The sequence below is a fragment of the Euprymna scolopes genome, chromosome 41 (genome assembly GCF_053919585.1).
Source record: "Euprymna scolopes isolate OS-2025 chromosome 41, ASM5391958v1, whole genome shotgun sequence".
NCBI classification, from domain to species: domain Eukaryota; kingdom Metazoa; phylum Mollusca; class Cephalopoda; order Sepiida; family Sepiolidae; genus Euprymna; species Euprymna scolopes.
In genome coordinates this window covers 3,267,032-3,294,998 of record NC_136522.1, presented here as the reverse complement: position 1 = coordinate 3,294,998, position 27,967 = coordinate 3,267,032, and the positions used below count along the sequence as shown (strand labels likewise).

At 33.0% G+C, this 27,967-nt stretch overlaps 1 protein-coding gene across 2 annotated transcripts in view; it reads right to left on the bottom strand.

Annotated features, from left to right (window-relative positions):
• Positions 1–27,967, bottom strand: part of LOC145266307 (retinol dehydrogenase 16-like) — a 177,944-nt gene that overhangs the window by 78,017 nt on the left and 71,960 nt on the right. The window contains exon 1 of one of the 2 annotated variants that reach the window (XM_080121857.1): positions 17,187–17,543. The exons of the other annotated variant lie outside the window; for it this stretch is intronic. Coding sequence (XP_079977983.1) covers positions 17,187–17,427 — 241 coding nt within the window. The 5' untranslated portion in view covers positions 17,428–17,543. Of the gene's footprint in view, positions 1–17,186; positions 17,544–27,967 lie in introns of those variants that run through there. 2 annotated transcript variants of the gene reach the window in all.

The following is a 27,967-nucleotide window of genomic DNA, read 5'->3' as shown; positions in this document are numbered from 1 at the left end:
ATTCATAGGTAATATATTGATATTGACATTCTGTAGATGTTCAGCGTAAATGGAGACGCCCTGATATTATTGTGGCTTATTTGTTAAAACTGCAAAAGTATTTATCTAAGCTAGCACGAACGCCCGGCAAGGCCCGGTCGAAAAGTACGCTTAAATATGATATTTTAATTCTTACAGATTTTGTATAGATTATTATAAAGTTGATGTTCTATCGATTTTTATATGTTATAAAGTTGTGATTTCAAAAATAAAATCCATATGACTTGGGTGCATTAGCTTGAATCGAAACCGAAATAAAATCTTATTAAAAAATATATATTTATATCAATAACTTGAGTTCCTTCAGCTATAATCGAAACTAAAACCAAAACTTATGAAGAATTCTTGGTAAAATTATTTATGACAAGAAATAGAAGAACATAACAATTAAACGACCCGGGTGTAAGCGTGACACACAAAAGAACACACACGCTATCGTATTAATATATAGATAATAATAATAATAATAATAATAATAATAATAATAATAATAATAATAATAATAATTGTTAAGTGTGCAGGTTGAAACAAGTAACGTAGAAAGCAATACAAATGACGACTCAACAAACAAAGGTACCTATTTACTATGCCTCCGCACGGGACAGAGTTAGACACCAGGGTCGTTTTTTAACGTGGAGAAAAGGTACAAAAATAAAAATTGTCTCAGTCGTGAAGGATTTCTCCTCCACCGAAAGAGAACAAGAAATAGAAGTGGAGCATCTGAAGAACAGATGGTGTTTATTTGCTCCCCCACCGAGCAAATTAGGCACAAGGCCGATTTTTAATGTGAGGAGTGAAGGAAGGGGGAAGGGAAAAAGGGGACCAGCTCCCGAGAGGTGGGAAATGGGAGCTGGTTAATGGTCAGGCATGTGGGGTTGCCCCCACATCTGGTCTTTGCTAGTCATAGCTAGTCATAGCTTGCAGCATCTGCCGGAACAGATACTACACTTTGATCTTGTCCCGAAGGCCAAGTAGTAGGTAGATCAAATAAGAAGTGTATTAGGAAAAGGCATATTTACAGGATATTTACATAATGGTGTCAAATAAGAGAGTCTTTGCTGGAGAAACATATCTGCTCTCGGCAGCCTTCGGTGGCTTCTGGTGAACACACACTCAGACTAACTGAGTCTTCCTATTTATGTGTAATTACTATCCACATATGCAAATGAATGTGTGCCACCACAACACCCTCCTCCCAAGATTTGAAGTCGCACAGATTTCAATATCTTTTTCTCTTGGGATTTAACATTAATGGTTCATTAAACTTTCTTTTTCTTGACATATACGGTGGGGGCTGCCTAGTCGCTATGTTCTATTTTCAATAGTATTCCTGTCTGTTCCAATCTGTCTAATTCTTTATTAATCTTTTCCAACCCAGCGAACGGAACGTTTTGCTTTTTTCTAAAATTTGGGCTGGTGTTTTCTTTAAGTTCAAACGAGGCCTTAAATTTATTGCAACGACCTAATTTAGTCATAAATATATCAGGGAATAATTTTTTTAAGTCCTCTTTTATATTTTCTGTTGTTGGAGTAGTACTTTCTAATTTTTTACAGAATGTATTAATTGGCTTATCCCAGAGTCCAAATTTCTCAATTAAATCTATTCCAAACAGGTTTTTCCATATTTTTCAATACAAACATTTTTAATTTCTTCGTAATCTCTTTTAATTTTATCGGAAGGATAACTTCTCCTTCAAATTTTATCTCACCACCAGTTACCGTCCGAGCTGATTTACTTGTTTTCATCATGGTTGGTTTACCCAACTTTTTCCATGTATTCAAGTTTATTATAGAAATATAGGATCCTGAATCCAGTTGTAATTTTATTGGCGTTTTAAATATTTCCGCTTTTATGTATTTTCGCCGATTTTTGTCTAATTCTTTGCTGTACTCTCTTTCTGGTGAAATCTTTATATCTGCAACAATCGCTTTTGTGTCTGACTTTCTTGCAAATGTAGCATTTTTTCGTCTTATAAGGGCAATCCGATTCCCAATGTCTTTCTGCGTATCTCTTACAGTTATATCTAGGAAGAGACTTGTTATATTCTTTACTATAATTATAATTATTATATTTGGAATATCTCGTTCCGTTTTCACTGCTTTTATTTGTATAGTTCTTGGTTGGTGTGTATGGTTTCCTAACCGTTCTTACATATACCACTCCGGATTCTTCTTTCTTTTTTGAATCCTTTTTTAGTGTACTGGCCCTTTCACAATCCTCTGCTAATTTCTGAAGTGTTAAATCTTGCTCAGATTCCAGCTTAGACAACACTCGGTGCGTATTTCTGCATTTTTCGTGGAGACTAACCCTTGTGCGAACCTTAGGCATTTGAAATATTCTACTGTTAGTTCCGCTAGCTTAAAATTATCACAGGTTTTATTGACAACTGATGCGTATGTCAAATAATCTTGGTTGTTCATCTTCCTTAGATTCATACACAACCATCTCTTATGAAAAAGAGATATATTCGGATTAAATAATTCTTTTAGTAATTTTACAGCTTCCATGAAATCTAATTCCGTAGTTTTTTTTTATGTAGTATATAATCTACGAACTTGCTGTGTTCTCTTACACCCAATTTCCTGAGTAAAAGGCTCACTTTCTGGCTATTTGGCCAACTTTTGCAGTCCAGTTGAAAGACATCCTCGTATCTTGTATATTATGCTTCAAAAGTCTTTTCTTCCTCCGGCACATAATTAAATGTGTCCATGCTATTAAATATAGTTGTATGCGAGAAATTAGTACTGTCGACATTTTCTCGATTAGTCTTTAATAGTTCCAGTGTTTTAGCAAAACGTTCATTTTGCCTTTCTTCATGTTCAAATTGTAATTTCTTCTGCCTTTCTTCTTGTTCAAGTTGTAATTTCTTCTGCCTTTCTTCTTGTTCAAATTGTAATTTCTTCTGCCTTTCTTCTTGTTCCATTTGCTATTTCAATAATTTCTCCTCTCTTCGTGCATCTAGCTCGGATTGCGACTTTTGTTGCGTTTGCAAAAATTGCATTAACATTCTAGATAAATCTTCCATTTTTTTGTATCCTTCAGTAGAAATAATGCAGTTACGAAGAAAAATTGTACAATTTCACATGCAACACAATATCCGTACCATATAAAATGGCTTGTGTTACAAAAAAAAAATTGTTCATAGTTCCTGTTTTCAATAGTAATATTGCTGCTCGAATAATATTTTCTCACTTCGATATCGAGTCAAGCTCATCCAACCACAACATAAGAACTGAGGCTTTTGCTGAAACCACAAAATACGATTTACTTTTCCGTTTTAGGCATTTCCTAATAAATAACAGCCGAACTTAAGTACAACTCTTTCCATAGAAAAAAAAAGTTTTTCAACTCGAGTCACAATTGAAAAAAATAAAATGTATAGACTACATTTTTTTTTTTTTTGCGTGACATTTTACTGTCTTATATCCGTTATCCAGTGACAGCTTTAGTTTAAAAAATCTTTCCTTTATTTTAGTTTAACTGGTATTTTTTTTAAATACCGAAGAGAAAAATTTGGTTTACCAAAAAGTCTTTAGTTGGTATTTACAGCAATTTAGGAAATCCACTGGTGAACTTTTTTTTTCTTCGTATGTTACTTCCTTGTAATTTACTAATACGAATCTGTTCTTCGTAATTTAGTAATACGAATCTGTTTGTCGTTTTACAAAAATTCACTTTTACAGTTTGTTATTATTTTTAAGATGGATTCCACGGGAAACGGCATAAATCGTCGTTTTTTTTTTGTTTTTTTTTTTGCCACGTTCGAGGTTTTTTTCTTTGAGACTACAAGTAAAGGTTTTGGTTTGTCTCTTTTTTTCCGACTAGTATTTTAGTAAATAAAATACTATTAATCGAGGTTACTTTTTTTCTTTTTTTTTTTTTTAACCTGAATGTAGTTTTTGTTCTTGGAATTTGGGAAACAACCGTTTCTTTCTTTTAGTGTTGTACTTCGCGAGGAAAATATTTTACAGTTTTCAATGTTCGCTGAATTATTAATTTTTTCAACTTGAGTCGAACTTCTCTTTAGCGTAAAATCCGTTTTTACGACTATTTCGTTCGTCAAAACTTGTATTCCTTAGAAAGGTCAACCGTTGCGTTGTACTTCTTTTTTTTTTTTAGTGAGTTCTTTCTATTTCTTCGTCAAACTGTTATATTTGACGCTCATCCTCGTCGTCACTGTTAAGTTTGCAGGTTGAAACAAGTAACGTAAAAAGCAATACAAATGACGACTCAACAAACAGGTAGATCAAATAAGAAGTGTATTAGGAAAATGTATATTTACAGGATATTTACATAATGGTGTCAAATAAGAGAGTCTTTGCTGGAGAAACATATCCGCCTTCGGTGGCTTCTGGTGAACACACCCTCAGACTAACTGAGTCTTCCTATTTATGTGTAATTACTATCCACATATGCAAATGAATGTGTGCCACCACAATAATAATAATAATAATAATAATAATAATAATAATAATAATAATAATAATAATAATAATATAAAATCAGCAAGGAAACTCTAAAGAAAACCATGTAAAATGTAAAACTGGAGAACGCCAGGACACGACGGGATACATGCATACTGGTTCAAAAAATTAACAGCACTACACGAAAGACGAGCCCAAAACACGAGAATATGTATACAAAAAAACAAACGTGCCAGATTGGATGACAAAAGGCAAAACCACTTTGATACAGAAGGACACAGAGAAAGGAACCACCCCAGCAATTATAGGCCTATCACGCGCTTAGCCATTATGTGGAAAGTATTAACAACAGAACTGGGGGAACAAATTTGCCACTCCCTAAATAATCGTGGACTTCTCCCCGGGGAACAGAAAAGAAGATGCCAGAAAAGAAATAGAGGAATACATGAACTGCTAGACATGAACCAAAAGAGCCTAAAGGAAAGAATTTAGACATGTCATTGATCGACTACAAAAAGACGTACGACAGGATCCCTCAAGCATGGATAATAGAATGCTTAAAAATGTATAAAATACCAAGGATCATCAACGTAATAGAAAACACAGTGGTTACATCGGAATTTTCTTAAATTATCATTTTACATATTCCGATGGATCAAACAAGTTAGGGTTAGGGTTAGATAACATAAACTTTTTGATTTTTGATTGCCTCCTGGCATTTTTTTTTAACTATTGGCAGATATTCACCTGTTTTTGAAGAGGAAACGTAAAGAAAATATTGAATCTTTATTTTTTTATACGCAGTTTCATTCTTTCCTGGTCTCTGCGTTTAAAGTCCAAGTTTATCCAATAGTAAAAATTCATCTAAAAAAAAAAACAAAAAAACACAAAAAAAAAATAACAACAACAAGAAACAAAAAAAGAAGAAGATAGTCTTATCAATGGCTAGGTTTAAAAACAACTACATCAATAAGGAAACTGTTGTTCTGTATTATTCAATTCAAAGCATTTAAAACTAAATGCGTCGGTCCATAACAATAACACTGCGTGAAATTAAACGAAAACCAATTTATTAGTTACTACAAACCAGAATATCACAAATAAAAACCAGCAAATAAAGGACAGTTTTCAGATACATGATGACGTTTTGCTATACGGCAAGAAAATTGTGATACTAAAAGCGATACAAAAAAGGAAAAGGTATTAGTACCATTTAAGGAGGGTGATGAGGACTTGCCCATTAGACACCTCAAGTTTAATACTCACATGGAGTATTATCGTGACCCTGGCGACGGAAGGTTCGAAAATCAGTCCGACAGAAACTGAGCCCGTTTCGGTGGCCTTTTTGCTGTCGGATGATAAAAATGTTCTTGATAGCACTAGCAAACCCACACTCTCAGGACTTGTTTTTCGGCTTTCGGAAGGAGCAAGTGTATTGTTTGTTGTCTGTTGCGCCCTCACCAGAAAATGCCGACGGAGATACTCAGACTTAATTTTGCAGTTTATTTTATATACTCTCTCTCTCTCTCTCTCTCTCTCTCTCTCTATATATATATATATATATATATATATATATATATATATATATATTGAAATATATATATTGAAATATATAGATATTAATATATATATATATATATATATATATATATATATATATATATTAATATATATATTATAAGCTCTATTTCCTATTTGGTATTATCGAGCTTTTATATCTGGCTGAAATAATTTTATAAATATTAATTTTTTAATATTTATAATTTACTTTAATTTTACCATCTTGGATCATTTTGGTAAATTCAATTGTAATTTTCATTATATATATATATATATATATATATATATATATATATATATATATATATATACATCCCCTTTTTCTTCACCATATTCCCTCTGCTTCACGATTTTTTACCAAGTAAGATCTATGACTTACTTGTAGTTTCATCAAATACTTTTGCTAAATCCTACCCTCTGATGAGAAGGAAAGTATTTCTTCGAAACTCCCCGGATTAAGAACTATTCACTTATTCTGTGATTCCTTTTTTTTAAATAAAATATGTTTTTAACTCTTTTTCAAAGTGTTTTTAATAACTATTTGTTCTTATATATATATATATATATATATATATATATATATATATATATATATATATATATATATATATATATGGTCTGAAGAAGCTTTGTATATATAAATGTTTAAAAAATAAAGAATGCAGTTCAAATTCCCGGAAAAAAAAAAACTAAATTCAACCTATCGCAAACTTGTGTGTAGTAATGAAATCAAAGACGTGTAGCGTTTACCTGATATACGCAATGGTAAACTTCAAATTAATATAAATAACACTATTTACATCTAGATAATTTAATCCCAACCGAATAAAAAAGCTCTATAAGCAATATTATGCGCGGTTTGGTTGTATATTTTTTTTACATATCCAACTTCTTTTCTTGGCAATTTTATAACTACAATAAATTGCTGTTTCATGTAATGCCATAACTAGCAAATTCTAGCATTGCTACAAATATAATTTGCTGATTTCTTTATGTCCTCTGATGAGAAGAATAATAAGAATACCATTCTTTGAAACTCGGCGGAATAAGGAATTTGTAAATTGTTTTTTTGGAGTATTTAATCGAATAATAAATTTTGATTGTAAAGTTCAACTTACAGTTTTAATTCTCTCTCTCTCTCTCTCTCTCTCTCTCTCTCGATATATATATATATATATATATATATATATATATATATATATATTAACATTATATATGATCATCCTTCGCAGAGACGTCATGTCTTTCAACAAATAGGTTGTTCCGAAATCGTGTCGGGGGAGTCGGCTAATTTCAGTTAATGTTCGTAGATGTGATATCTACCACCTGCATACCAAGCAGTAACTATCTTAGTTGTATAGGACGCGTGACTTGTCACATAGTAGAATATAGAACAAGATAAAATATAAAAACAATTAAAATCGAAGCATAGTCAATTGATCGCGATGGGCCCATACGGTTAGGTCGTCAGTATTGCACACTTTATGCATGCGACGACCTGGGTTCGCGCCTATGTCGGAGCACGTCACTGATGAGATGCAGAACATTCACGAACCGGACTTTCGACCCTGACGAGACTATGTATTAGCGAAATATAGGACTTACAAAAAAAAAAGCAATAAACAAAAATGATTTTATCATTATATTCGACACTTCAAAGTTTTCAAAAATTTCTCAATTAAATTTTACTTTTAAAAAGTGTCTTCAAAAAGTGTGACCATCTTTTACTATATATATATATATATATATATATATATATATATATATATATATATATATATATATATATATATATATATACTAGCATTTCAGCCCGGCGTTGCCCGGGTGTTTGGAGGTGTATGCTGAGCAAAAAAAAAAAGAGTAAATTTTTTTTTTAATTTGACCCCTATTATGACCCCTTAAAATTTATAGTTTCGGGCTCAAATCACTTTATTAAGTTAGATCCAGGTTCAAGGAACCTATATCTAAAATTTCAAGTGTCTAGACCCAAAATTGTCGGAGGAGTTTGGTAGAGTTCTTAAAGGTCAAATCGTTGAAATTTGACCCCTTAACAGCCAAATTTCTGGCTGACACCCGTTACATCGATTTCCCCAAATCTCAGTACCCGGTATTTCAAATTTCGAGTCTATAGACTAAAAATTGACAGAGTTATTGCGTAGGGAAATGTACACAGACAGACAGACAGACAGACAGACACGTTCACTTATATATATATATATATATATATATATATATATATATTAGTGATGGGACGATTTTCCGATGCCAAAACCGATTCCTTTAATTATATTTATATTTGATTTTGTTTAAAAAGTCTTTAACTGCTGGGCTGGGAGTAATAATAAAATAATCATTATATATATATATATATATATATATATATATATATATATATATATATATATATATATATATATATTAGATCTGTTTAAAGATCTCTAATTAATAAATGCGTGATGGAATGGAAGTACATATATCTATTTACACAGATATAAATACACGTTTATCTTAATTATGGATTGGGTGATATAGATGTGTGATGAAGACTTCAAGAGAAAAACGGCTATGAACTAAATTATCATGTCGACACATGCGAAGGAATTCGGATTCATTTAATGCTAATGGACCCGTTTGTATTTCGTCACGGCTTTTTTTTTTTTTTAAACCTGTCATCACAATCTATCAGTAGGAGAAAACTTACAAAAAGCCAACAAAGAAAACAACATTTCAGCTCAGACGTTGATGAATGAAGGCAAAGCCGACAAATGTGAACTTTACAACCAGCAATGAAACCGCATTGTTGATTGTATTTCGTACAAAGTCACGTGCTCTTCCGTATTATAAACTACGTTAATTAGTTTTAATACTAGCTGTTCCGATCTGGCATTACCCGAAATCGTACAAATGTAAACTTTACACCCGCAATGAAACCTGTCTCATGAACTGCCTTTCACAAGAAACACTCGTCTAGCTGTAAACACTATTAATAATTTCCCCCACTCTTTATCTGTGCCTAAACCTAAACGTAGATTCCATGAACAAAGCTTCTTTCTTAGAACTGCACGCATGTGGAATTGTCTTCCGTTTTCCTGCTTTCCGGCTGACTACAATATGGTTGTCTTCAAGTCTAACGTAAATAAGTTCTTAATGAGCCGTTCCATATAAGTTATCAAATTTACCAAATTTTCATTACTAATGATTACTATATTGTCCAATTTCTACTGTACACTCTTTAACCCTTATCCTTGAGTGGCCTCTTGGACTTGATAATGTGGTGATGCCTATGTAAAAAAAATAAAAATAAAAAAAACTGCCTTAATTTAAATTAAGTTGCGATGCCCTGGCGTTATCCGATATAAAATGTGAACGTTTACACTCAGCAATGAAACGCGTCTAATTAACTGTGTAAATTCGTTTAAATACTAGCTAAATACTAGCTGTTCCGATTTGGAGTTACCGGGATACGAATGTGAACTTTACACTCAACAATGCAACAGCATTGTTGAATGTATTCCGTATAAAATCACTCTGGCCGGCTTTGGACAATGCTCACCTCAGAGGCGTTGAATCTCTACGGTTCCGGTAAGCATTGTCTGAAGATAGAAGTTTCAATCCTACCCAAAGCCAACCAGAGGATTAGTTGGCCAAAACGTGGCGAGACAACAACAGCAGCAGCGGAAGGCAGTAATTACTGTAGATACAGTTAGGAGACAGCATTCATATCTCGTCGCGGTTAACCACCTGACAAAGGCCAGAGGAATAATGTACTGAAACGTCGTGAAACAAAAACTATAAAGATGAGGATAACTGTTCGCAAATAACATATAATAAATATACAATTTACTCACTGCAAAGGATTCACAAAATAAAATAATAAACTCCTGTTATATTTCTGAATTTTTTAGATGTGGATTGATAAATCGTATTATTCGGATTATTCGAACTACTGTTCTCATCTTGTGTTTTATTTTCGATTGATGTAACCTCCAATCTTCTTTAGATGCATCTTCTTCAACTCGAGAATCTTTCGGTCAAACGCTGAAATTTGCACCCACTTTCGAATGGGAAGGCGCCGTGTCAGTGACACTCGGCTGGAAGTTGAACGTTCACACCTCAGCGTGGGCGACACTCATTATGCAAGGAACTTATACACAGTTATGACTGACGGAACGAGAGCATGCTAATATTGTGGATTTAATAAACAGTTCCGCTCCAAATTCCGTGCAGATTCCCGAGTTCGAAAGAAAAATTCCCGAGTTCGACAAGATACTTCTGAAGAAAGTCGAGGTTTACATCGACTGAAACGTTATAGGAATTATACCATAGATTTGAACACTAGTCCAAATAATCCAAATAAAACTAATATTTTTAAAAATATTTTATTATTCAATATAAAATTATTTATCCTCTTTACTGATTGTTATTTTTAGGTGATTGTTTAATAATTATTTTTGTTGTTTCATGGTTTGAAATTTTATTATGCTAATTTAAAGACGGTATTCATTTATAAACATAAGTTAAAACTAAAAGAACTGATTTTGAACCTCGCTTAAGAAAGCTAAATCGAGATTGTTAGGATTACGATTAAGAGATAAAATATTATAAAAATATTATAAAAAGGAGATTATAGCGAGGGAAATATCAAGCAAAGGGAATGAACAGAAACCTCATTTAGTTTCATAAGATTTTCTCTTTGCTTTCAAAGAGGAAATCCCAAAAATAATCTAAATGATTTCTAGAATTTTCAGATTAAATAAAGAGTTTAACTTACTGAGAATTGAGAATGCGTCAACATTAATATCGATTATTTATATTTAATTTAATATTTATATTTATATTTAATTTAATATTTATATTTATTATTTATATTTAAGATCGATTATTTATAAGATGTTAATCGATGGATGACCCGTATGTATTATTCAGAACTTCCTACGTAAAATATTATGCATGACGAAATATTTTTGGCACGTTTCAATTAATACTGCGACGAAAATGTCATTACTAGACATTTAAATGACCATCGAAGATTTGTTACGTCGGTCCCACTATCCCTAAGTAAAATAAAAGTAACAATTCGAAATAATCTTTTTTTCTCGACTGTTTGCAAACGGGATCTTTCTAGATTTTTATTTGAATCCATTTATCGGCTTCTTCTCATGAGAACATTGACTCTTATGATCATTTCACGACTACATATCCTTTCATATGGATTTTATATTTACTTTTTTTTTCATTTTTCCTTTCATTTCCCCATTTCATGAACTCTTTGCACTTAATTTTTTTGTCTTCATTCGTAACTAGTTTTCATAAATGCAGATTCAATTCATGCCAGTACCAGCAAATTCACAGCTTCGCTATAATATTCATCTGCTTATATATTTCCTCTGATGAGAAGAAGGCATTTTTTTTTATTACATTTTCACCCCAAACAAGGCACATTGCCACTTTAATGTAGGGGGCTACTAGCAGGGGAAACATCTACTGGGGTACTATGTAGGGATTAGGGCAGCGAGATGTTGGTTCACGTTGCACTTGAACTTATGCATGTCAGTACAGTTGGGGAAGCAGTGACCTGGAATGGAATTCCAAAGTCTAGCAGTTCTGGGGAAGAAACTACTGGAGTAGAAAGATCTTTTACATCTAGGGATCTCTACAGTGTAGGGGTGGGATTTTGCAGCTTGTCGGGTCTGTCGAGGGTGTTCACGTCGTGGGGGCACAAGTGCTTGCAGTTCTTCAGAGCATTCACCATTATAATACTTGTAGAACAGGCAGAGGGATGCAACGTTTCGACAATGGGACAGAGGCTGAAGTTTTGATGCCAGTTTAGGGCCTATCAGATTTGCGACTCTCTTTTGAACCCTGTCAAGGAGCGAGAGACTAGTAGCCGATGCACCGGCCCAAATATGACAGCAATACTCAATACATGGGCGAATAGTGGCCTTATAGAGGTACAGGATACTTTCGGGTGTTAGAAGTTTTCTAGCACGGTAGAGAGAGCCCACCTTCCATTGGAACTCTGCGGATTAAAGAAATCTTAATATTTTTTACTTGCGTATCCTATAATGTACTGTCTTAAATTGTGTTCTTTATATATATATATATATATATATATATATATATATATATATATATATATATATATATATATATATGCATATATATTGCTGAAACGTTGATTAAAGGAAAAATCATATGTATATATAAATATTTATGTATATATTGCTAATATTATTTAATGAAACGCTGATTAAAGGATATATATATATATATATATATATATATATATATATATATATATATATATATAATTTTTTCCTTTGATCAACGTTTCATTAAATAATATAAACAATTAATGTCTAGATATTTAGGTTCGGATCTTTTCCAGTTTTCTTATTAGTTTTCTTGTTTCGTGTTAAAAATAATTGTCACGAAACGCAATATAATTTCATTTTCTACCGACCTGCATAGTTTTAAAGTTCTGAACACTTTTATTTATTTATTTATTTATTTATTTATATATTATTTTTAATTAAAATTTTTGGTCGAAATTGACTTATCTTCTAAGTTATTTTAAAATATGTGAACTGACTTTTTTTTTTCATTTATCTTCCTTTGTAACCGGAAATTACCGGGGATTTTCTTATTTCTATTGCTTCTTTTTTTTTCTTTCATTTTTTTTTTTTTTAGATCGTCATTGTTTTAAAGGTTTTCCATATTTTTGTTTTCAGTTTCCAGCTTTTAGAGTTGGTGTTATAAGAATTTAGAAATAATTAAAAAAAAAACAAAAAAAAACTTTTTTTCTTCAAATTATTTCATATAAACATGTTTCTATTGTTTTTCAATTTCGCGGATGTTAATTATATTATACGATTACCAGAATCAACTTTTGATGCTTGTGTAGTATAATTCGATTTCAAATAATTGCAATTTTAAGTAAAAACACGGCGCTTGTTTACATCAGTGATTGTTTAAAGCCACGCATTTCAGGTGAAAACATTATTACATTCTTACGTGCCATGTCGAAATTAGTGTAAATTACAAAAAAAAAAAAAAAAAAAAAAAAATGATACAGTAGAAAAATAATTACATGTAAAAATAAAATTTATCGAATTATCTAAGTTTATCTGTTGTTTTAGCATGGAGGAGTTGCGCGATTAATTCAGTATCACAGACAAGGGAGATAACACTTGACTTAATTTAAGGGTTCACCAACTTTAAATAGGTTACCTGGGAACGTAGTGGTGACTGATTTATTTTTAAATACTTCTATCACGTATTCTACTGTATATCGTTTTGAACTTCGCCATGACACATTAGTATGTAATAATGTTTTCACATGAAGCGCGTTTTTTTTTTAAAGCAGTGTAAACAGGTGCTAAAATATTATTACGTGTTTTCGTGTCATATGGAAACGAATAAAATTCTAAAAATTAACGAGGTCTTGGATATGACCTTATACTATATCCGATGGTGAGGCCCCAGCTTGCAGGCCTAAGGGAGTGTGGAGCCACCCTTTAATTGCCATTGCTCCCAGGTCCACTCTGACCCGGAGTGGTAGTACCTGTTAGGGTCCCAACTATGGGTTAAATAGAATCCGACTTAAAAAACAAATACCCTATATTAAAAAATCGTTCTTCAAAATCACCAGATTCGGCATTAAATAACCTGAAAAGGGTTGATATGCCGTAAAACAAAACAACCAACCAACCATAAAAATTAACGAATCAAATTATAAATTTGGTACACATGTATTTTAGTCGGTTATTATTTCGAAAGCCGTTCTTAACATGGGAAGTACCTTATAATTTAATAGTAATAAAAAGGATATCATGAAACTTCATTTTAACCTGAAAAAACTATTTAAAAATAACGCGGTACCAAAAATACATAAGCACCGTTTTATTTACAGGGTGACAAAAAAAAAAAAAAAAAAAAAAAAAACGGGTCCCAACTCTAATTAGGCCCCGTTTCTTAGTGTTTTGTCCGAATGACTGTAAAATGCTCAGAAAAACAATTGAATGTCCTCTGTTTTTTTTATTTTTTTTTGGGGGGGGGGCGGTCACCCTTTATTAGTAAATATTGTAATAATGCGATCAATTCTCTATCGTGAACTGAATTACCCCCCTTGCTTTCAATTAAAATCCGCTATTTGAAAATCGAAAGTAGCGGTTATGTTTTGGGGGGTTTTAAACATTTTTTTTTTTGTAAAATGTAGTTCTAACAGATCATTCTTCTCCATATTTGGAAAGTTCTCTTTAGTTTAACGTGATACATAAGTTTTTTTAATAAAATTTTTTATTTAAAATGATATATAAGAAATTAATAATGTTTTTTTTTATTTAAAATGATATATAAGTAATTAATAATGTTTTTTTATTTAAAATGATACATAAGTAATTAATAATGTTATTTTTATTTGAAATGATTCATAGGTAATTAATAATGTTTTTTTATTTAAAATGATATATAAGTAATTAATAATGTTTTTTTTATTTAAAATGATACATAAGTAATTAATAATGTTTTTTTTTATTTAAAATGATTCATAAGTAATTAATAATGTTTTTTTTTATTTAAAATGATATATAAGTAATTAATAATGTTTTTTTTTATTTAAAATGATATATAAGTAATTAATAATGTTTTTTTTATTTAAAATTATTCATAAGTAATTAATAATGTTTTTTTTTATTTAAAATGATTCATAAGTAATTAATAATGTTTTTTTTATTTAAAATGATTCATAAGTAATTAATAATGTTTTTTTTTATTTAAAATGATTCATAAGTAATTAATAATGTTATTTTTATTTAAAATGATACATAAGTAATTAATAATGTTTTTTTTTATTTAAAATGATTCATAAGTAATTAATAATGTTTTTTTATATTTAAAATGATACATAAGTAATTAATAATGTTTTTTTTTATTTAAAATGATTCATAAGTAATTAATAATGTTTTTTTTTATTTAAAATGATACATAAGTAATTAATAATGTTTTTTTTTATTTAAAATGATTCATAAGTAATTAATAATGTTTTTTTTTATTTAAAATGATTCATAAGTAATTAATAATGTTTTTTTTTATTTAAAATGATACATAAGTAATTAATAATGTTTTTTTTTATTTAAAATGATATATAAGTAATTAATAATGTTTTTTTTATTTAAAATGATACATAAGTAATTAATAATGTTTTTTTTTTATTTAAAATGATTCATAAGTAATTAATAATGTTTTTTTTATTTAAAATGATATATAAGTAATTAATAATGTTTTTTTATTTAAAATGATATATAAGTAATTAATAATGTTTTTTTTATTTAAAATGATACATAAGTAATTAATAATGTTTTTTTTTATTTAAAATGATTCATAAGTAATTAATAATGTTTTTTTTATTTAAAATGATATATAAGTAATTAATAATGTTTTTTTATTTAAAATGATATATAAGTAATTAATAATGTTTTTTTTATTTAAAATGATATATAAGTAATTAATAATGTTTTTTTATTTAAAATGATTCATAAGAAATTAATAATGTTTTTTTTTATTTAAAATGATATATAAGTAATTAATAATGTTTTTTTTATTTAAAATGATACATAAGTAATTAATAATGTTTTTTTTATTTAAAATGATATATAAGTAATTAATAATGTTTTTTTTATTTAAAATGATTCATAAGAAATTAATAATGTTTTTTTTATTTAAAATGATATATAAGTAATTAATAATGTTTTTTTATTTAAAATGATTCATAAGAAATTAATAATGTTTTTTTTATTTAAAATGATATATAAGTAATTAATAATGTTTTTTTTTATTTAAAATGATATATAAGTAATTAATAATGTTTTTTTATTTAAAATGATACATAAGTAATTAATAATGTTTTTTTTTATTTAAAATGATACATAAGTAATTAATAATGTTTTTTTTATTTAAAATGATATATAAGTAATTAATAATGTTTTTTTATTTAAAATGATATATAAGTAATTAATAATGTTTTTTTTTATTTAAAATGATATATAAGTAATTAATAATGTTTTTTTATTTAAAATGATTCATAAGAAATTAATAATGTTTTTTTTTATTTAAAATGATATATAAGTAATTAATAATGTTTTTTTTATTTAAAATGATACATAAGTAATTAATAATGTTTTTTTTATTTAAAATGATTCATAAGTAATTAATAATATTTTTTTATTTGAAATCCGTTTCAAAATCGACAATCACCATTTTGTCTTTACTTGTAATTATTTTTCTACAAGTTGATTTTTTCGTGATTCTTTAAATTTTTACTAATTTCGACATGACAGGTAAGTACGTCATAGTCATTTGATAATTTCGATATTACACTTTTTTATTACATTTTCACCCCAAACAAGGCACAGGGCCACTTTAATATAGGGGCTTCTACCTGGGACATAATTTTCAGGGATACTATGTAGGGAGTTGAGCAGCAAGATGTCTGTTCACATCACACTTGAACTTCTGCATGTCAGTACAGACAGGGAAACAGGAATCCGGAAAGAAATTCCAAAGTCTAGTAGTCTAAGGAAAGAAACTATTAGAGTAGGAGGCTTTCTTACATCTAGGGATTTCTACTGTGTAGCGGTGGGATTTTGCTGCTTAACGGGTTTGTCGGGGTATTTACGTCGAGGTGCTGCTAGGGCGTGTAGTTTGTCGGAGCACATACCATTAAAGTACTTGTAAAACAGGCAGAGGGATGCAGCATTTCGTCGATGGGCCAGCGGTTGACTGATAGTGCAGAAGCTCCTAGGTTGTCGACTCTCTTTTGGACCCTGTTTAAGTGGGAGAGACTAGTAGCAGATGCACCAGCACAAATGTGGCAACAATACGCCATACATGGGCGAATTGTGGCCTTGTTCAGAATACTCTCAGGCGTAAATTTCTAGCATGGTAGAGAGAGCCTACCTTCTTTGCAGCAGCCTTGGCAATGCTCTCAATGTATCTGTTCCAACTCATGTTCCCCTTAAACTATTTGCTAATTTCGACATAATATACAAGAAATTCATTATATTTTTTATTTATATATTTAATTATTTTTTTACTTAAAATGCATTTTTTATCGAATTATACTACATAAGCGCCTACTTTTACAAAATATTTTTTTTTACCTGTGATAATAACAGATTTGTATTTGGGGTCCACGTCGCCAGTTGGGTCCAAAATGTATTTGAGAAACGATGCAACCAACAGGAGTACGAAAATGACACCGGCGACCATACCGATAAAGTTATAAATGGTTGAGTTCGATTTCGACTGCGGCTTCGGTTTCAAGTTGACGATGATGGTCTCATTCGCCATTAAACTGAACAATAAGCTGACGGCGAACTTGATGACCCGCTCTGACACCATCCTATACGGATCTAATAAAAGGTGCGGGAGTGGGGCTTAGCAAATAAGTGTGCTCCTGTCAATATACCGGAACCACAGGGCTAGTTTAGAATCGATGTAACTTCTTTAGTAACGACAGATGACGTCATAGTGCATGACGTCACAAAAAATGCTTTAATCGTCAGAGTAAATGTGGTATTGTGACGCGATCGATGGTAGAATTTCATTTCAAATAATGAATGGTTGCTGTTAAATAATTGGCAACGCCTTGTAAAAGCAGAATTTTATCCTAAACGAACAACCGCGATTGTTGAGAAATAGTTAAATGAGATTGTTCCAAGACTTGCTTCGGATTAGTTAAACTGCTTGATTCTAATTGGTTAAACTGCTTGATTCTAATTAGTTAAACTGTTTGATTCTAATTAGTTAAACTACTTGATTCTCATTGGTTAAACTGCTTGTTTCTATACAGTTATAGTACGAATTTTAGGAGCCTTAAGCCTATTTTTATCGTCAATTGTAAATATCACTATTTGCTACTAATTTTTATTGCCATATATTACTGCATATATTACTGCATATATATTATTATTTTTACTTGTTGCTGTAAATATTATCCATTATTTGAAATTAATGCTTCCCATATTATTTTAAATACTATTTTCAGCGTTTTCAGCGTCCCAATTGTTTTTTTTTCGCGTTTACATTAAACGATATATCCAAATTTGAATTTAACTTTAAGTATTATGATATCTGTTCAGTGCACAGTTACCTATAGGTATGGCAAACCATTTATAATTCAATGGCTGTTATTTTAAATAAACAATCATAAACAGAACGACTCATAGAATCTATCTATATTCTTTTTTCACTTTAATATATTTTCATAGAAATGTTTCTGTAATGTCACAAAAAACTATTTTCTTTACATCACAAGTGCCACGTTCATACATTTATTCCATAGCTAATATAACATACTGACCCAACGGGTCAAGGGTAGTCTAGTAATTTATAATAATAGTGATATTTACAACTAGAAATAAAATAGGGTTAATGCTCCTAAAATTCATACCAGAATTGTCCGCAAGGACCCATGGCGCAGTGGTTAGAGTACTTGAGAAAATCAGTTGTAAAAGTGATATTTTCTTGAAGCTTCGAAGGTTCAATTCTCAGTGTGGGCGACCGAAAAATACAATTGCGAATCACTTAAGACTTCCATGCAGTCTTGGCTGACAGAAGAAGCATTCCCGAGTACTTGATTCTAATTGGTTAAATACTGTAAAAACTGATTCAAGCTAATTGCCATTGTATCGATCGATGTGATTGGTCGAATCTAACCAGACATGTCACGTGGCTTTTCCGCGAAAATTCTATCACGAACAACAGACCTTAGGTTTCTTATCGGCAACCTTTATTCCAGAATGTTGTTTCCATCTTGAAAAGATTGAACGCTGATACAGTCTTGTCTACGTCTTAATCATCAGTCTTGCCCCTGCAAGGTGCCATTCCGTTTCTCTCGGCCGCCCGTTTGTGTGTGTGTGTGTGTGTGTGTGTGTGTGTGTGTGTGTGCGCGTGTGTGTACGTGACCTGCTTCGTTAGGTAAGTATGCCATAATTTTTCTTGCTTATATCTGAAGAGCTTATAGGGCACCTGCCTCCTGGAGGCATTCATTCAGAAACATCCGCATTCTTAGACTGAATAGCTATTTTCAATTTCATGAAATGGACACGTGCAATGTTTTTTTCTAGGCACGAATCGTTTTGCAATAGGCAATTCGTGCGATAACAATAATCGCAGTAATTTGTTCGTTTTAACTGCTTTTTAAATAATTACTAGCTGGACGCCTGGTGTTGCCCGGTCGCACAATACGCTTAAACATGATATTTTAATTCATGCAGATTGCGTATGTATTATTATAGATTCAACCTTTTATTGTTTATTATATATTATGAGGAATAATTTACCCGGTGGACTAATTTGTAAAATAAATAAATAATAATGATAATCGTATTATTTGGATTCATCGGACTACTGTTCTCATCTTGTGTGTGATTTTCACAACGTTTTGGTCGATGTAACCTCCGACCTTCTTCAGGTGTGTCTTGTCGAACTTGGAAATGTTTCTGTCGAACTCAGGAATTTGGACGGAATTTTGAGCGGAACACTTTATTTACGTCACGGAGGTAGCGTGCTCTTGTTCCGTTAGCCTAAGTAATTTAATTTTTCTAATTACCCTAACCATTCCACAAGGACCCGTCACACAGTGGTTAGAGTACTTGGAAAAATCAATTGTAAAAAGTGATATTCTCCTGAAGGATGAAGGTTCAATCCTCAGTATAAGAGGATCGAAAAATACAATTGCGAATTACTTAGGACCTCTATCCAGTCATGGCTGATGAAACAAGAACGTTAAGTAAATAAAGGGTTCCGTTCGAAATTCCGTCCAAATTCCAGAGTTCGACAGAAACACTCCCGAGTTCGACAAGATACACCTGAAGAAGGTCGGAGGCTATATCGACCGAAACGTTGTGAAAATGACACTCAAGATGAAAACATTAGTGAGATGAATCCAAATAATGCGAATAACCAATCCTCATCTAAAAAATTCAGAAACATAATAATGGTAATAATGGCAATGTTATTCATCAAATTCCGTCTGTGTTTGTTTACAATATCATGTCAGCTGATATTTAGGCTTGACGATGAATGCCCTGGAAAAGTAACTTCTGATTAATGTTTATTTTTAAAATATATGCAAACGAAGAAATTTGTTGCGATTTTAAATGGTACTTCCTCTTTTACTATAAATTAAAATCATTAATAAAAAAAAAAAAAATAAAATGGTTATGTACACCCGGGCTGGAACATGGGATCACTCGAACGGTAGTCGAATGCTTTATCACTAAATTATATCACTATATATATATATTTTTTTATTTTAAAGAAAAAATGGTTTGTTGGGATTTTATTATCTCTCTTAGCCAGTGTAACGTAAAATATTCCCCTGTAAAAATGATTCTTGTTTTTTTTATCTATAAGAAAGAAAAACTATTTTTATTGTTGGATTTTTTTTTTCGATTTTCGATACTTATCGGATTAATCTCTGTACAAAACATATCTAAGAACACTGCCAGATATATAAATTAGCTTTGTGTGAAATTTGCAAAAGATAATCTCAGCTGTTTCGAAACCTATGAGGAACTCACACACACACACACACACACACACACACACACACACACACACACACACACACACACACACACACACACAGACAGACAGACACACAGACACACACACAGAAAGTGACTTTTATATATACTATAGAGATAGAGGAAGAGATAAATTCACCACTTATCAAGACTAAAAGCTACTCGAGGATAAGGGTTAATGAGGTTGAATGATTACAATTTAAAAAGATATTTTACTATTTTTTTTTTTTTAGAGGGCGGTTCATCAGGAATATGTTTACGTTGGACTTGAAGACATCCAGGTTGTAGTCAGGTTGGAAGCAGGCAAACAGAAATTAAAAATTGACAGAGTTATTGTGTAGGGAAATGTACACACACACACACACACACACTTTCACTTTTGTAGATATATAGATTTTAACATAACTGACATCTCAACGTTCATTCAGAAATTTGCCTAATTTTCCTTAAATAAAAAGCAAACGGGAACTGTATTCTTTTTATTATTATGATTAGAAAAATAAACAAATCGATTGGGAAAAGTGATTGACAGCTGAAATAATAATCATATCGATACAAAGGAATGTGAAAATAGAGAATACAGGTAAACATGATTTTTGGGTTGCATAAACAAATAACTAGATTGAGTTTAGATCAGCTGTTAGTCTGAGACACGTAATTAGATGTAGATTAAGGGAGGTTCTAGTCAGTCGTTAGCTGAATGACGAAAACAATGGACAAATTAAGGGGGAGTTGGTCTCTCAATGTTTCCTCAGGCAGCCATGCCGTGAAGACATTATAATCTCTGAAGATGCCGGTCGGAATCATGAAAATAAATGTTCGTAAATAATTCAGGTATGTGTTGTGTTCATTTACATCTATTAAAAAGAACTGTTTGTCTACAACTGTTTCGATAGCTGAACATCAGAGATAACAGACGACTCCAGGAGGGGGGGTTGGTCTCTCCATGACGCAGGGGGCGACGTTTTCTCAGGCAAACAAGATGTGACGACGTTGTAATCTCTGAAGATACCGGAATCATGAAAATAAATGTTCGTTTATAATCCAGGTATGTGTTGTGTTATTTGCAGCTGTAAAAAAAAAACTGTTTGTCTACAACTGTTTCGATACGTCCACGTCAATCGTTTCATGTTAGTACTGTTGCATAAATGTTAAAATATACACACTAGACGATCAACTAAATGATACGCCGTATATGCATACACGCATTTACACGTACATGAATATACAGATAAAATATAAAACCTACTATTTAACATGTACGTTGTTATAGAACATATTCAAATACACACACAACGTAACACTCACAGACTCTCTGCCTTCCTTGAATCTTTTATACCATTCAAAAATTTATGCTCGATTCATGGAAATGATGGTTGGTGAACGCATGAAATGCTTCACCCTGCTTTTGGATGATATTGCATGAATCGAGCGTTTTTATATGACATAAGAGACTCATGGAAGGCAGTGAGTCTGTGAGGAATGATGAGAGGTGTGGGAGGAGTAAGGAAGTGAGAATACCAGAGTTGATTGGCCAAATAAAGAATTTCATGGATAAGCACGATCTTGTGTCTATAGAGACAATAAGAGCATAGTTTCATATCAGTTTGGGAACACGTCCATCTGGTGAGATGCACATTTAATATCGAGAAAACAATAGGAAAAGGGGGTAAGGTAGATGCACTTATAATCATATGGAGGGTGTATGAATAGAAATGGGGGTTCCTTGAAAAACAGAATGGATGTTAGTACATTAGAGGCAAAATAAGGATAGGATGACTGGAAGCAAATGCCGAGATAAGCGGAGACTGTAAATGACAAAGTTCTCTCGGATTCTCTCTCCTCTGATCTCGAGCGCGTGGTTCAGTGGGGGAAGATGTGGCTGGTTACCTTTAATGCGTCCTAAACCAAACTCCTATCCTTACATCATCAACGCTCTGATCCCCATCTGGCATCAATTGTGATGGATGGCTCTCGTCTGGGTGAGGCCCCGTGTTTTGACAAGCTTCTGGGTTTGTCCTTTACTCCTGATCTGAAATGGAACACGTACATCAAGTCTGTGCCAAGGTCGCTGGAAAGATGGTGGGATCCTTCTACCGCTCCAGAAGATATCTCACTACTGATGCAATTCTCTATCTATATAAAAGTCAAGTACGTCCAAGGATGGAATACTGTTGCCATATCTGGACAGGAGCTGCCAAAAACAGCCTATCCTGACTTGACAGAGTACAAAATAGACTTCGTGGCTTAGTGGGAGATGCCCTTTTCTCTATCCTGCAACCTCTCTCCCACAGAAGAGACGTTGCGAGCCTATCCTTGTTTTATCGTTATTTCCATGGCAGGTGCTCGTCTGAACTCCAATCCCTGGTCCCCCCTCGCCAATCTTTCACGAAAAACACCCGTCTAGCTGAATCCACTGTGAAAAATTTTCCCCACTCTATATCTGTGCCTAAATCAAAACGTAGATTCCATGAACAAAGCTTCTTTCTTAGAACTGCACACCTGTGGAACTCTGTTCCGTCTGCCTGCTTCCCTCCGGACTACAACCAATGTCCAATGTAAACAAATTCCTAATGAACCGCCCCCCCTAATTAAACACTTCATCAAATCTCCACACTAACGTAATGTACTTGCAATAACCCTTATCCCTGAGTGGCTTCCGGGCCTTAATAAGTGGTGATCACTGTGTAAAAAAAAAGACCACATACAGCGCCTAGAATTTCAAAATAGTCACCCATCTGGTACTAACCAGGCTCAACGTTCCTTAACTTCGGTGATCTGACGAGAACCGGTGTCAACGCGATTATGTCGCATATGTTCAAGGAAGGGAGATAAAACAACGATTAAAAGGGACAAGGAGACAAGACCGTAAAAAGTCTGTAACCGCCATGGAAGACAGATTTTTTTAAAAGAGCATTCCTTGCTGACCCTAGCGAGGATGCAAACAAAAACATATCAGCTCGGAGAATGAGAATAAAGTTAGTAAGAACCGGGATGAAAAGGAAGAAGCGATACTTGTCTCAAGTCTTGTTAAGACGTGTGCTAGGGACACTAGAGAGTCACCAATAGCGAGAACAAGCAGGTTTCAAAGCAAGTTACTCCACCATCGACCATACCAAGGCTGTCAGTCAACTGCAAGAGAAAGCGAATGAATACAAGATCCCACTGTACTTTGCCTTTTTGGATTACGAAAAGGCTTTCGACTGTATAGAGTTTGATCCACTGTTCACTGCCCTTGAGAACGAAGGCGTTGATTCTACATACATCATCTTGCTGAAAGACCTGTACAGTGATGCTACTTCTACTTTAAAGCTCCATCGTGACAGCAACAAGATGAAGCTGGAGAAGGGAGCGAGACAAGGTTACAGTATTTCGCCAAAACTCTTCACAGCCTGCCTCCAGGATGCGATAATCAGTCGGATTAAGTGGGAGGGTAGGTGAGTCAACATCGATAGCGAACACCTGTCACATCTCATTTTCGCTGATGATATAATACTGATGGCACACTCTTCTCAGGAACTAAATGACATTATAAACGATATCCACTCTAAGAGAAAACCGATTGGCCTGAACATGCATCTTGGGAAGATCAAGGTGATGTTAAACCAGCACGTTGCCAAGTCGCCAATAATTGTTGATGAAAAGACCATTGAGGAAGTTGAAAGCTACATCTACTTGGGAAAGAAAATTACGAAAAATGGAGATTTCCTTCCTGCGATAAAAAGAAGGATATCATTGGAATGAGCAGCTTGTGTGAAAGTGGAAAATATCATGAGAAGCCGAAAAGCAAGTATGTCAATCAAAGGGAAGATTTTCAATGAATATGGACTACAATAGTGAAACATGGGCCCTGACAACTCACCAAAGTGAAATCTTAGCAGTAGCATAAATGAAGATGGAGAGGATAATGTTAGGCATCACTCTACAAGATAGAAAGACAAACATCTGGATCTGCCAACAAATTAGAGTTATTGACATCAGTACTGCCATCAAAACATCCAAACACAGATGGGCAGGGCACATCGCCAGACAACATGATAACAGACGGTCCATCAGGACAACGGAATAGACACCTCGTGAGATCAAAGGGAAGATCAAGAACGAGATGGAGGAACGATCTGATACAGCACATGGATCCCACATTCCAGTCGATAGCTCCGTACAGAGTAAGAAGGCTAAATTCTGGGGAGGGGTTCCTTATTGAGTGATAAAACCCTTATTGATATTGATATGAGCTGTGAAACAGCGAAATAGTACTATATGAGGGTGACTATAATGCTCCTTATCTTGGGTTGAGCATTTGAGAAGTGATATACAAATTACCATTAGCGTATGAAGCGATGCTCTTTGTGTAAACAAATTGAGCTTAGGTATTTGGGCAATGTCAAAACATTGTTAATTCACTGCCCGCTTAGCAGCAGCCGTATAGCGCAACGGTTATAAGCTCCAACTGTCGTTTGGGCGATCGGGTTTCGATCCTGGCTTGAGGTAGTTTCTTGTCTAGCCGCACTGATGATAATAAAATAGACGTTTTTTGTCTATTAATTCTATTTTCGATCCTTTTCAACTTCCGAATAACAGTCTTCATTTCTGGTTGGAACTGGCTGATGTAATCACCATATTTATGATTAGTTCGAGTACTTTCCAATCCTTCAGGATTCATCGTCATAGATAAATTAATCTAATTGGTTTTAAAACAAATTATAATTTTTTTTTCTTTTCATTGGTTAATTATTTATCCTTTCCCCCCCCATTGATTATTGCTCAAAACCAGTTAGATTAATTTATCCCTTATGATGAATCCTGAAGGATTGGAAAGTACTCGGACTTAGGATAAATATGGTAATTACATCAGCCAGTTCCCGACAGAAGTGAAGAATGTTATTCGGAAGTTGGAAAGGATTGAAAATAGAATTTAAAAAAATAGACAGAAACATCTATTTTATTTAATGAAATATGACAGAGAAAAATGCTGCATATATATATATATATATATATATATATATATATATATATATATATATATATATATTTAAGGCATGGAGGAGGTAGCATGCTCTCATTCCATCAGCCATGGCCGGATAGAAGTCTTAAGAAATTCACAATTATCTTTTGAATATCGTTCGCATTTAGGATTGAAAATTCATTCCCAGAAGAGTTTAACTTACAATTGAATTATTACCAAGTACTACGACATAGGTCCTCGAGTATATTCAGTCATAAATTTCTGGGGGTTGAAGATTCAATCATCAGTACGGGCGACACTCAAAACACAATTGAGAATTGTTTAGGACTTCTACCTGGTCATGGCTGACGGAAACAAGAGAATGTTACTCCTGTGGATTAAATAAAGGGTTCTGTTCAGAATACAGTATTGATTCCCTAGTTCGACAGAAAGATTCCCGAGTTCGACCAAAAGATTTTCGATTTCGACAAGATAAACCTGAGGAAGGTCGAAGGTTACATCGACCTACACGTTGTGAAAATGACACTCAAGATGAGAATAGTTGTCAAAAAAATAGGTATATTGTCACTGTGATGTAAGGGGCTTCTGTGATTAGGAACCTGATTCATACGCGCATTCTATGTAGGGAGTTTAGCTGCAAGATGTTTGTTTATCGGAGATTAAGAGTATGTCGATTATGTATTAATTGTAATTCATGGTTTGTTTGTTTGTCGTAAATAAAGGTCAGTAGAAAATCTCTATTGACGTTCGGTGCAGATCCGCCTTCAATTGGCCTCGTAATTATTAGTCGTGTGCGGTTTACAAAAAGTTCGACGAGATTAACAACAATTAAAAACCAAAGGAGTGGAAAACACGTAGTTATGCAATTGATCTCAAGATTGAATAAAAGAACGCGTTTGAAAAAGTCGAGATGGGATAGGAATTCGTATAGTAGGTTACATTCCAGCGACAGATGAGTGATTTTTAGGGTGACTTCAGGAAAAAGAGAGGGGGAACGAAGGTGGGGGCAGATATATAAGGAGATGGTTAAAGATGAAGAAAGAGAGTGAAAAGTGGAGAAAGAGAGAGAGAGAGAGTGTGTGTTTTCAAGTGGAGACATGTGACTAATTTCTAGGGCGGTTTTGGAAGAGAGAGAAAGAGAGAGATAGAAAGAGAGAGATAGAAAGAGAGAGAGATAGAAAGATAGGTGAATAGATGGTGAGAGATTGAAAAAGAGAGAGAAAGTTAAAGGGAGAAGAGATGGCGGAGAGGGAGAAAATACGGATTTAGGGAAAAGAACAGAAAATGAAAATAGCGAGTGAATGAGAAAGAAAGAGGGAAAGAGAGAGAGAGAGAGAGGGAGAGAGAAAGAGAGAAACGGAAAAAAAGAGAGAGACACAGAGGAAATGGAAGAAAAGCGAAAAGAACAGAAAAAGTGAAAATAGCGAGTGAATGAGAAAGAAAGAGAGAGAGAGAGAGAGAGAGAGAGAGAGAGAGAGAGAGAGAAAGAGAGAAACGGAAAAAGAGAGAGAAAGTTAAAGGGAGAAGAGATGGCGGAGAGGGAGAAAATACGGATTTAGGGAAAAGAACAGAAAAAGTGAAAATAGCGAGTGAATGAGAAAGAAAGAGAGAGAAAGAGAGAGAGAGAGAGAGAGAGAGAGAGAGAGAGAGAGAAAGAGAGAAACGGAAAAAAGAGAGAAACACAGTTGATATCTCGGTTGAGTTTGAAAAAGAGAGATAGGAGATGGAGAGAGAAAAAGATGAGGAGAGATGTTGAGTTGAAAATGCCATCAATATAATAAGAGAAAAATCAATATAAGAAGGAGAGCGATGAAAGAAAAGAGTATAGAGGATGAGAAAAAAAGGGCAAAAAACGTGGGGAGACGGAGAAACCAACTAACTCAGATCAGCTTGCTTGGGCGTTGAAACCGTCCATCCGGTTTGTGACTTCCGGTTTAAAAAAAATCATCTGCTTACCTATTTCATGGCCGCCCTGTCTTATGTCCGATATTAATAGCCACTGCTACTATTCAAAGCATACACAAGGTCAACAATATTTTTTTGTTTTAACTTATTGTAACGTGTTTTCCTTACAGAAAATTTCAATTGAACCACGTCGAGTATAAAAGAACTGATTTAAATATAAATATCTATTTATCTATCTATGTATGCGGTTGCTTAGACACAGGCTCTTCTCCATTGGTTTTCATCGACACTAAAGAGGCACAGGAAAAAGCTTATTAATAAAACTTTTTCTCAAAATTAAGGAGCTTGGGACAAATTCCACTGGCTGTAGCATCATCAGGGATTTTCGTAACATTGAGACGAATCGCCAATGATAAAAAGGGAGAGTTTAGAGACAGTCGACAGAATTCTCAAGGGTATATGTGGAAACAATGAAACA